This window comes from Carassius auratus, chromosome 11 (genome assembly GCF_003368295.1).
Source record: "Carassius auratus strain Wakin chromosome 11, ASM336829v1, whole genome shotgun sequence".
Classification (NCBI taxonomy): Eukaryota; Metazoa; Chordata; class Actinopteri; order Cypriniformes; family Cyprinidae; genus Carassius; species Carassius auratus.
This window is the reverse complement of record NC_039253.1, coordinates 627,457-640,764: the sequence shown is the minus strand read 5'-3', so window position 1 is coordinate 640,764 and position 13,308 is coordinate 627,457. Positions and strand designations below refer to the sequence as shown.

The window sequence follows — 13,308 nt, the reverse complement described above, 5'->3', positions numbered from 1 at the left end:
GATGGAATATTATTATTTATTAATTGGGTTTTACAAAATACTGCAGTTATCTAGCCAACAAGTATATAATTTATATTATTTCCCTTGACAGGGCTGGACTAAAGAAGCATTTAAATGTTAGTAACAATAAAAATAACACACAAAAAAAAATGCAATTTGTGAGAAGATTATTCTTATTTTGTCTTTCTTTTCAATCATGTTATACTCTGAGATTTTCTCCTTAAAAAAATAAGGAAATGTTATGGAATATTATTCTATATTAAGAAATACTGCAGTTACCAATCAAATTATCAGTATATAATTCCCAAATTTACCGTGATGGGGTTAAACTCAAGTTCTCAAAGGCTGGTAACGATCAATAAATAAGCTTTTAGGTAGACACATCACCAGTTTATTAGTATTTTTAATCTTTTCAAAGATCTGTGTCTTACGTGCTGGTTGGAATGAAAATAAAGAGGCTGAAAAATGATTACAATGTCACACCTGTGATTTTTAGGCAACTTTTTTTTTAATGAAGTGTACAGTTCAAAATATTTTTTTTAAGAAAAAAACACCAAATAATTGAAGTTTATGCCTACGATAATACAGAAAGTAAATGTCACCACATAAACACACTACAACTATACCTCCAGGTCCTTGTGCTTAAGGATGTGAAAAAAATCCTGCACTTAGGACGTAAAAATTGGGCAGAATTGATGCATTTTTCTCTCCCGTTGTTCTGGTACTGATCCGACTGTTCTGACGGAGGACCTCTGCAGCTGGAAGCTCTTCTAGCTGGGTTTGGTCAGGAGCTGAGTGGAGAACTCATACAGATCTTTATTGATCTTCTTCAGGGTCTTCACCTCCTCCTCCAGTTCAGACACTCGAACTTTAGTGTTCTCCCCATCACCAAACACACTCTGACAGAGAACAGAGCCACACTTATCATCACATCGCTGTTTGACAAACAGAGTCCCAACACTTTCAATCTCCATGACCTTTCCAGTCGTTCACAATTACACATACGTGTTCTTATAGATTACTTTCTAGAAATTATTGGGACAGATATTCACTTGTATGTGAGGCACATACTTCAGAATTAATAGATTTAAACAAACATATTATTGTACAAATGTCTCAAATAATACTCTCAATCAACAAAAATTTGATATATATCATATTTCCATGACCTTTGTGACAGGAATTACTACAGCTTATCTTACTCTATATATTATTTTAGTGCTTTCAAATGATTAATCTCGATTAATCGCATCCAAAATAAAAGTTTTTGCTAACAAAATATATGTGTGTGTACTGTGTATATTATTTATTACGTATATATAAATACACACACATGCATGTATGTATTTAAGAAAAATATCCTGCGTTTTTGTATTAAATAAGTGTAAATATTTTCAAAATATATACTGTACAGTAGGTGTGTTTATTCATGTATACATAATAAATATACACAATACACATATATTATATAAACAACATTTTGGATGCTATTAATCGTGATTAATCATTTGAAAGAACTAATTATATTATATTATATTATATTATATTATATTATATTATATTATATTATATTATATTATATTATATTATATTATATTATATTATATTATATTGTGACTGGAGCAACCACAGCTCATTATATTAGTACAGCAGTTTGTCATACGCTTAGGTTGTTTTAAAGAACTTGGCAAAGAGAATATTATTTTCTGTGGTTATTGGAAAAAATGTCCTAAATGTCGAATGCGCTTAACTTGTACTGAACCCAGAATATTCCTTTAATCTAAAAGAGCTAAATCTCAAGCATATATAAATTAGAAGATGAGCTGTGTAAATGAGGAGGTGAGGTTATTTCATATAGAAAAAAACACCCTGCACCTGCGGCTAAGAATTCAAGTTTCATCATATATTTTCGCTGAGGTCATCAAATCCCGTTTTAGAGCTTCCTTAATCCATCGGAGGAAATATTGACATTCCCTTTGTGCTCGATTCCTCCCATGCAGGCAAACGGCGGGTGACAGCGATGCACATTTCCCCCAGATTAAGACGGTAGGGAGGGTAAAAAAAAATTCTCCTGCTCTCCAGTTATATATTTATTTACATACTGTACATCTCCTGAATAAACACAGCGGGCTCTGAGCTCTCCTGCAGGATCCAGCTCCCTTTTGAGTGAGTGAAACTAATCCACTTAATGGTCCTGCAAGAGCCGAACTCCCTTTAAAAGCGTCAGGAGGTCCATGAGGAAGAGGGAACAAACTCTATGGCGACCTGAACGCGTTTGGAGGCAGATAACGGCAACAAACCCCAAAACACCCGTCGGTCCCTCCAGATGGACAGGATTGCTGGGACCATCTGGCCTCACTGTACTTTGACATTTTAAAGAGGCTAAAATAATGTATTTGGACAGAGTTATGAGGTACACAGCTTGTGCTTTGCCTGTATTTAATTCCCTGAACAACTGATGTCAAAAAGGCCGAAATTATACAGACACCCCCTCTTAATTAAGGAAGCTCATAAAATTAAGAATACAACAATTAGGTGTCACATTTTCAGTAGGATTGGCTACTGAAGGCACTCCGCTACTCTAAAGGCTTGAGCTGAGAGAAGATAAACTCTTACAGTAGGCTTTGTGTGTTAATCAGTTCAGCTTCAAGCCCAGTCTGATTGTGTTCTCCTTCGTTTGCTCTCAAATACACTTTCAACATCCCGAGGAGAGAGGCAGAACTCTGGGATAAGAGCGGCCCAGTGGAGCTGCTCTATCGGCGGTGTGAATCAGCCGAGACTCTGACAGATGTGTGCAAGTGGCTCATTTCCTTCAAGAGCCAGTGAGTGAGATGCTCGATATGACAGATTGTAGTATTGTATCGATCGCCTCTGTAAATCACAGCATGCTGCTGTAAATATTTTGTATAGCCGACTTGTCCCAGGAAACCCTTTCCTAACACACTACTATTATCAATTAATTCAGAATTTATTCATTTATTCCTCAGTGAATGATAGTCTATGTGATTTTTGATTTGTTCATTTTACAGTCTACCAGTCGAATGGGAAGGTAGATCACGTCAAAAATTAAAGGTTGGTGATTTCAGAGAGCGAGCTAGCTATAAAAGCATAAGATCCCAAACTCTCTGCAGATCACTCTCTAAAGCCAAGCCTCCTCCAAAAAACACATGAACGTGAGATGGCGTTGGTGGAGGGTTGCAGGCCTCTGACTAAGCGATATGATTGGGCAAACATTTAATGATCCTACGGCTTCCATACACGATATGAATACATTTAGACCACTTAACTTGGTGATTGCTATCGGAATGTGAAGACTTTCAACCAGCAAAACAAAAAATGGTTTTGAACCAAATCACCTACCCTGCCTGGTTGGCTTGCCTTGAAGCCACATATAATTAGGGATGCACCACCACATCAGACAATAATTTGTGACGTCTGATAAAAGCAATGATATGCTTTTATGGAAAATGTCCATGTTTTTCCCTTCAACAAACATTATATCTAATACACCTCCTGTCCAGTACTCACAAAGAGATTTGTTCTTTGTTACAAGAGATAAACAGTGTATCTGAAATCGCGTACTGTCTGAATAGGTACTACATTTGAATTTGAACTTTAAGACAAAAAAAGTGCGTTCTATGTAGTATGAATATGGGTAGTCTGAAGGAAATTCAGACATACTACATCTACTATGTTAAAGTAAAGGAAATATAAAGTAAAACTAAGGAAAGTTATCCAGTGTTCACAGTTGGATAATTAGCATTAAAACACACTAGAGGGAGATTAATATTGATAATTATGTGTATTTGAATAAATCTGACAAAGAAAAGTTTGTATGAAAACTACCGTACGTGCAAATAAGTTGTACGCAAACATTTCAGTTTTTATTTGACTGCAATTATTATATCTGAACATAAATAGCAGTTGAATACAGTAGTTTGGTCTCTGTTGTTAATTTTAACCTCTATTATTATAGTAATGTAACAAATTAATTGCTTCCCTGTATAAGTTTACAGCATTAGATGAGAGAGATTTTTTTCCTTAAGAAAACCAAACTATCATCATCAGTTTTCTGAATAATCGGTTATCGGTATAGGCAGAGAAATTTCGCATTGGATATCATAGCAAAGAACCTTAATTTGCTGAACATTTTATTTAAACAATATTTGATTGCAATTCATATAAAAAGGTTGAGTTCTTTGCCCAGATGGGTATAGCTGTTAACCATTGTAAATTGGCATTTATGTGTTGATTACTCTGCCTGGATGAGCACTAGTCCACACTACTCATGACAAGTGCTCCATCTCCACTCTCGTCACGCTGATCATCTAAAAAATCAAAGCCAACAGGCTACAAACCATCTCCGCCTTAAAAGCCTTGCTAAAATTCAGCTCAAGGTAACGACAGTAGCGGTGAACTTCCCCGCTTACCTTGTCAGTGACAGCACACATCAGAGAGTAGAGCTCGTCTGCTTTCTCCAAATATGTCCCCTCCAGCCCCTGAGAGAGTGAAAAGACAAAGCAAATCACTTTAAACATCAACATAATAGCATGTTAAGCTACAATAATGACCGACTGTGCAAATAAGGTGTTTTTGTGTGGCATTTCCCTGAAGTGGCTGTGCCAAACGGTAGAGGGTCAATTACAAACCAGGTCTAATCATGGCCGTCTCCTGCAGGCTGATCACTGCTGACAGTGAATAAGTGTCTGGGGGATTGTGCAGGGGATGACGTTGTTCCAAGGGTCCAACGAGATTATTAAGGCTGACAATGAAAATCTCAGCAAGGTCAATCTCTTTTTAAAAGCCCTTCCCAGATCCTGCCATCTTACTCTGCTGATTTACGGACCATCAGTGCCCGTCTGTGGGAATTTACCGTTCCTGCCTCGATGGATACAGTAGAGCTGCTGATTTCACAGAAAGAGGAGTAAAGCAGGTGCTGCTGCTCAGCATAGTAGTTTGATTGTGCTCATACAAACACCAACAGACACTCACAAATCTACAGAATTTCCTTAATGTGGAGGCTTTGGTTAAACTACCATTTAAGTATGTGCGCAGTAAAAATTTGTATTGAAAGAAATACTTTTAAACAATTAATAATATTAATACTATAAAGAAAGGACAAAATAAACTGATCAAAAGTGACAGTAAAGACATTTATAATGTTTAAAAAAAACAAAAATGTAACCAATAATTGAAAAAATTAACCACTGTTTCCATAAAAATAGTAAGCAGCACAACTGCTTTTTAATCAAAATTAAGAACAAGTTTTATTAAAAGTAGGATACAAAGTGCATATAAATCTGTAGAATTAGTTTTAGGAGTCTAATTTTCACTAGCACTTATTTCCACCACAAAATGAAACTTAAATTTTTTTGTCTGTGTTTTCAGCTCAGAAGCATTTTTATTGTAATACAGAGAGAGCACATGTGCAAGGTTGCCAAGCTGGACACATCAAGTAATCCACTGGACAGAGGATTTAAAGTCTTGTAATCTGGCAACCGCAACCAGGAAAGATTGTGGAGGCTTGTTACCAATGCAAAATAACATGAATGCCCAATTAAAATGAAATGTTTTCAGGATAAAAAGACAGCTGGCAAATATCGCAGACGATTAAGCTTAATAAAAAATAGCTTCAGAATAAGTTATGAAAGCAGAGCGGTTGACCTCTGTAGCTCCGGCAGTAACCTTTAGCTCACCATCATGAGCTGCCTAATTCAGGGCCAAATAAGAGCTTTAATATCTTTATGCAAAGTTCAGAGTCATAACCCACTGTCCTCAAGCTCCACTCAGGATGGCAACAGGTCTGATGGAAACCCATCTTACCGCTGACCTCCATCTGAATAGAGTCAGTCAGGCTGTTAATAGACTTTCCCCTCGAGTCGCGATTATTTAGAGCGTCGAGCGGTTCAATTCAGCCCGGGTTTCGCCTTCCAAGCGAATAAGAGAAACAATTCCATAAGAGAAATTAATTTTCTCAGAGCAGCTTTAATTTGGACGCCGTGTGGAACGCCAGTCATGCTGAATATGTGATGTTGGGTGCAGCCTCTGGGTCACAGTTATTCCTGCTTCCTGGTAGAAGTATTCATGCACATTTGTTTTAAGATCCCTTTCAATGTGCAGAGGTGAAAGAAGCATGTTTTCCAGATGTCATGTGCTCTCCCAGAGGCTGGAAGATTAGCCGCTCTGTAAATAAGCTAAGAGGGGGGGAGGAAGAGGAAAACGGCAGATATGCAGAAAGGAAAGAAAGATAACAAAAGGTTGGAACCAATCGTATCACCCAAATGCAGCTGTTACACCTTCTACAAGTGTCAGTGAAACTTAAACATCTGCATTAAAGGAAAAGAACAACCACCTGAATATGCATTTGAGGATGGCTGGATATTCATGATGGATTTGTAATTATTTTGTTATCAATATTATTTATTTATAAGATATATTTAGCAACATTTAGGTATCTAAAGACAGAGCTCCGAGGCTGTTAATAAATGTTGCATTCATCTTCAGGCCATCATCCACTTCTGTTTTAAAATAATCATATTTAACAGCTCAATCGCTTGTGAAAAACTACATTTCCCATGATGCTAGCAGTGGGCGATATGACCACAATTTTATATCACAATAGGAGTAATTTTATTTCATGGTAATGATATATATGTGACCCAGGAAGACAAAACCATTCATAAATGTAATTTTTGTTAAAATTGAGATTTATACATCATCTGAAAGCTGAATAAATAAGTTTTCCATTGATGTATGCCTTGTTAATATAAAATACTCCAGCGCTCTAAGAGCACCGTCATCACGTGCACACGCCTCTCTGAGAGCACGTGTATTGCATTTCAATGGCTTAAAATTTGTTGTTTTTAAAAAAAATGCTTAAAAATGTATACAAATGATACGCTATCATGATCACATAGCACAGCAATGGCATGTGAGCGTGTTACTGCTAGAGAGGACTGTCAACAATCTCAACCAGCTGACAGATTTCTACTGATTAATCTACTGGAACAGTATATCACCCGCTCCTACAATGCTGTACAGAAAATCCCAGCAATCAGAGTCGCAGCAGAAAAAAGAGCAGCATTCTTGGTTTGGTTCATGACTTATAATGCTTTAACAAATACTTTTTAAAATCACTTTGGGGAAAAAAAATACTTCCAGAACCAACAGTGCTGAAAGAATGGGCTGGGACTAATGGAATCTATATTTCTTCATTAAATCAAGACAAGAAAGATTTTAAATATATAACAAAAGATATGTTATACACTACCATTGAAAAGTTTGGAAATAAAGAAACTGATAAATTCAGTTGCTGATTAAAATTTTTGAAGCAAAAACATTTATGCTAATTTCTGTAAATCATTTCAAACTGCTTCAAGAAAATTAAGTTTCTGCACATAACTGCAAATTATTAATATAATGTTCAAATCTTACTGTGCTTAAGTGAGTAAAAATCAAGAAACATCCTTATTTACTTATACTTTGAAATGTGCATTTAAAGAACAAAACCACAGCAAGAATAATCCTTTGAAACTATTAAATTAAAAAAAACATAGATAAATAATTTATTATACACTATCAAATATTCTGGCTACATTATTCAGTCCTAACATACAGCAAGCTCTTAATGATGTCTGATTTATAGAAGCAGAGAATGTTATGCTTCCGCATCTTTTAACACATTTATATGTAAATGAGCTCTGGCTTTGGCTAAACCTTTGCATGTGACCTTTTGTATTTCTCAGGGAAGGCCAAGTTCCTGCATACCAAATATGAATTGATTAGTAAATGTAACTCTGTTGTTTTAAATGAGCGATTGTGACATCTCATAAACATTCACAGTGGACCTCATCATATTTTCCATGAGATGTGGCCTTTATATCGCAAGTGGTGTTTCAATCGTTACCTGTGTGTCGGCTCCCAGTCTCAGACACATGCCTCCGGGGCCCGTGCCGTCACCCTGTTCGGAGGGGTTCAGGTGGCGACTGAACCGAGGCAGTGGGACGGATGGATGGCTGTCAGCAAGGAACATGTTGGCAGGTGCTGGTATGATAACAGCATTGGTCACGGGGCCTGTCGAAGAGACGAGATAGATTAAAATATCAGTTCTCTATGAAAACCCTTGCAGTTTTTATTAAAGGTTTGTGAATATTGAAATCTTCAAAAACCATTTCCTCAGTCAAAATAACTAATATAGCAATATAACTTCAACTTCAATGTTTTAAATGAAATGTAAATAATAATATTAGTGAAATGGTGCTCTACTGTTATTCAGTGTAAAATATATTTTTATGTAAAAGTGAACAACATACTCCAACCTGTACTTATTAAAATATATAAAATAAATCATATTCTCTCAAATTTTTAATTTAATGCTTCTTGCTGAAAAATGGGACAAACCTAGTGGTTTGAAGGATAGTGGTAACGCTTTAAAATGACACTTAATTAACATCTTGTTATAGCTACAATTTGTACAATGAATAACATGAATGAGAGTGTTTTCTGTAAATCAAAATAAATGAATTCAATTAAACAGGACACATAGTAAATAGGAATAATAACAATCTATTAAGAAATGAAGGATCATGTTACACTGAAGATGGAAGTAATGACTGCTTTCTATTGTAATATATTTTTAAATCTAATTTATTTGTGATGGCAGTCAAACGAATACAATTTCACAATATTACTGTTTGTACAGTATATTTTTATCAAACAAATGGAGTCTTGGTGAACAAGAGAGACTTCAAAAAACACATATACTGTGTGTGTGTGTGTGTGTGTGTGTGTGTGTGTGTGTGTGTGTGTGTGTGTGTATGTATGTATGTATATATATATATATATATATATATATATATATATATATATATATATATATACACACACTAAAACCAGAAAATCTCAAGGTTCTTTCACTTCAGTTTTCTCCCCTGCTGAGTGGAATTGGAAGCGGAGGAGATAAAACCAGCAGATAATCTTTTACAACTCTGCACTCGGAGGCACTGAAGAGCTCTTCACTTCCCGCTTACAATGTTGGACATTTTTATTTGCCCATTACTGTCAGTGTAGAACACACCGACACCAATCACAACAGCATCTGTGTGTCTGAAACCTGTCTTTCACACTGACCGAAACACACTGGCAGGAGAGAGTTTGACGCAGTGTCTACACACTCTCAGGGACAGAAGAGCGTTCCTGCAGTTCACCTGAGATTAATTAACAGCAACCAGGTCCAACTGAGCTTCTGGCATCTGCTGTTTGTTCTCCTCTATAAAAGGGCTAAACACAAATCATCTGTACCAGGGAGATATATTAGCTCAGGTACTAAATATCACCCTGAAGCAGACTGATGGATCAAAACAAAAGAGTGTAAAGAAAACATAATCATGTTCTTCAGCATGATTTGAGAAAGTTCTAAAAAGCATGTTGTGATTCACTGAAAGCTGGAACTTTGGTACAAAGGAATTTTGATACATTTGATAATAATATATAGTAAATATATTACACACTACTGTTCAAATGTTTAAAAGTTTAGAAACAAAAAAAGCATAACATTTATTCAGCCAGAATCATAGCCCATGGTTTTAATGTTTTCTAAGGTTTTAATTATCAGAATTAAATTCAGTCAAAAAAAAAAATTCATTTTTTCAAAGATCTGTTGGCCCCACTATATATCAACATTATATCAAACCCACAAGGAAGATATACATAAAAAAAAAAATTACCAATATATTTAATAAACAAGCTAAATATATTATTTTAAATATATACGAACAAATATATTTCATGGAAATATTCTGAAACTATTTCCATGAATTGCAGGTCTGCATTCAATTCTGACACAGATTTTCAAAATGTTCGCAGACTTACGGACCTAATTCTGAGAAAACAGGATGTATGCAAATATACCTCATTTAAATGCTGCATACAGTACATTGGTCATATATAAAACAATCTTAGGGCACTAGTATTTTCACCAGGAAAAAATGATTTTAAGTCAGTTATTTCTATGTTTTGCTGTAGTGTGTCAGTAGGAAATATCGGTTTACATTTCCAAACATTATTTTTGCCATTAAGTGTAATAATCCAGTCAGATTTTTGTTTGCACAAGGAATCTGACAACAGCCAGTGCTCCACACAGAGATCTGATCTGATCATCATTAGTCTGCCTGGAATAACATGAAGAAACAGAACAAACTGAGACAGACTCAATCCAGAAGAACTGAGGCAATGTCTCCAAGACACTTCAAGAAACCTGCAAAGCTACAGTACTATGCAAAGTTTTACGCACTTGTGTAAAAAAGCTGTAAAGTGAGGATGCCTTCGAAAATAGATTTGATCAATTAACTTCTATTAACTTCACTAAATTAAATCAACATTTGGTGTGACCACACTATGCATTAAAAAAAAGCTTTTGTCCTAGGTGCACTTGCACATTGTTTTTCACGTAGCTTTGCAGGTAGGTTTCTTGAAGTGTCTTGGAGACATTGCCACAATTCTTCTGGATTAAGCAAACATAATTAAGGTAAGTATCCACACTTCAAAGATGCTGTGGAGTAACAGTTTTCAACAGCACAATTTTGTCCTGTCATCCTGATATCCTCTAAAGATTAATCATTGCATAATTTCACAGAAAGAGACAGAGTGAGGAGATCCATCACACAGAAGAGTCTGTTGGCAGATTAGATTAGACTCATAAACTGTGTTGGCGTTTGATAGAAAAATTAAAAAATGAGCTCCATCACTCACGGACTGAGTCATTCCAGACGCTGATGACATCAACAGTTGAAACTGGCCACACAGGAAGCATCTCGCCAGTCTGGAATTGTTTGTTAAGGGGTTTTCAGTTCCCCTGGCACAAGTCGCAGGACATCATTAGATTAAAATAAGATAATAATCATAATAAAAAAAATATATAAAATGCATGAGTGTGTGCCCATGTGGTCTAATTAAAAGATCAGCATCAGGCTGCGTTCAAATCGCCATTTTTTGTTTTGAAGCGATTAAAGAAAGCGACCTGACTCCCCCGTTTCCTCTGAAGCCTTTCGACTCAGAATTGTTGATTTATTGAGGCCAGTCAAATGAACACAAAGCCACGTTTGCAATGGGAGCTTCCGAAGCGGCCCTGCACTTTCCGCGAAAAGAAAAGACGGTGATAAATAGGTTTTTTGCAGAGCAGCGGCTCAGTGAACTGTGTCTACATTAATCCCTGTTTCTGAACGATGCCAAAACAATTATGATAAAACAGGTAAGCAGTGATGCAGCAGCTGGTCTCTCGGCAGTGCGGACTTGGCGGGAGAAACACGCCGCTCCTCTCCGAAGGCAATTAAATTATATGGGTCTTTTCATCAATTCAACCTGGATCAGAACTGTTATGAAAGGATCCAGAGCCCACGCTTTACACAAGCCCTCTTTCAGGCCTACAATACCACCATCTTGCTTGTGGAACTAATGTGTCCAATAACTAGGCCCAGATGGAAACTGCTGACTTTTTAAATTTTGTGCACATTATTTATGGAGAAGTCTGTGGAATTATGTGCATTAGATTTAAATAAGAAAAAATGTGTTGCATGGTGCATGCTGCAGTGATGCTCTTTGATGTGCTGTGACAAGTGTTAAGACCTCGTTTATTTGAGGAGGTGTGCGTGCAGTCAGCGGAGGCTCACAGTGCGTGGACAGGCAATAGGAGAGCAAATGAACACCCCATCCTCTTTATTACCAGTTTTAAGGCAAAATATAAATGAATAAACATCGCACCCCTCATGTTATCGTTCAATAGTGTCTCAACAACAAAGGACGTCATTAAAACCACTTAAACAAAATGTCATGTAGCATTTTATGTACCTCAGACAAGTCATCACTGTCTACTGCTCGTATTTGATAGAGATTAAATCTAATGAAAAGCATTTTGTTAAATATAAGACTACAATTCATTATATCTACTTTAGTGCTCTAAATTATTAAATGTATGTTTTTAAATTAGGGCTGTCTGTCGATAAAAATATTTAATCGCGATTAATTGCATGATTGTCATGAGTTAACTCGTGACTAATCGCAACTTAATCACACATTTTATGTTATAAATGTACCTTAAATTAATACTTTTTTTTTTTTTTTTACTCTAATCAACATAGGCATGGACAAATATAGATGCTTTATGCAAAAGTACATTTGTTATTAGTAAAAGCACATTAAGTTGGCAACACAGCATCTCCATTTCTCCAACTATGGGCTACGCAACGGGTCAAACAGAAAATGTGCGCTGCGTTAATCGCATATTTATTAAAAAAAATGTTTACTATACACAACTAATCGCACAAAATCAATCACAATTTCATTCATTAAAAACTGTGCATTAAATGTGTTAATTTAATTAAAATTATATATTTTTTATAATTAATTGCACAAAATTAACAAAAAATGTGTACACATAAAATTAAAAATACAAATGGTAGCTTTTTCACTTGTAGACCCCATTGTATGCGTAACAAATTACATTACATAATTACATAATGGTGACCCATAACATTTATCTAAATCAATGAATTTAATAACTTAAAAGGGACTGGGATGTTTATAACTTTATGAAAGATGACATTCAAACTGAATGAAAATCTGTGAGTGCAGATTCCACGTCAGTCTGCTAATAAGTACATAACAAATGAATGCAATGAATTTCAATAGCCTAAAGAAATTTCTCAGAAGGTGCACATGTGAAGAAATGAGTTTGATGGCATGACAGCAGTCATCTCAAGTTTAATAATGACAAATATTTCAAATCAAGTAAATCCCCTTTGAAAGACCCCTGTGAAAACGTTTGGCATATTTTCAACACAGTGAAGCTCCACGATTGTTTGGTTTTTCATATTTTCAGGAACACACAAGAATATTTCATTCAGATGGGATTTGGGAAATGATTGATTCCCTTCAAATTTTAATTACTCATTTGTTCGAGACTTGGATTTATATTTGCATCTCTTGAGTGTTTGAGTAATCAAAAGGGGAAACTGTGATGGCCTCCAAAAGCTTTTTTGAGTGACTGTACAACTAAAACAAAAATCGCAGATACCCCACGATCAAATAAAGATTACAGTATGTGTGTGTTTGGCACATTTATGCACCTAAACAGAGAGAAAGTCATGATCTAAAGATGAAATGAATGATTGTCAGCTTGAGATTTTGCTGGGATGTTCAATTAACACACGAATAATATTTCAAAATCACAATACTACAGATGAAAAAGATGGTTTGGTGCAACCCACGTCTTGTGTCACGCTGTATTATGTTCAATGACACTCTTCATTAATC

The 13,308-nt window shown here is 35.7% G+C and overlaps 1 protein-coding gene across 1 annotated transcript in view; it reads right to left on the bottom strand.

The window, feature by feature from the left end:
* Nucleotides 1–489: 489 nt before the first annotated feature.
* wdr18 (WD repeat domain 18) overlaps nt 490–13,308 on the bottom strand; it is a 54,740-nt gene continuing 41,921 nt past the window's right edge. The window contains exons 8-10 of the mRNA XM_026274795.1: nt 7,907–8,073; nt 4,431–4,499; nt 490–899 (exon numbers count right to left, since the gene is read on the bottom strand). Of these exons, the coding sequence (XP_026130580.1) occupies nt 771–899; nt 4,431–4,499; nt 7,907–8,073 (365 nt within the window). The 3' untranslated portion in view covers nt 490–770. The remainder of the gene's footprint in view (nt 900–4,430; nt 4,500–7,906; nt 8,074–13,308) is intronic.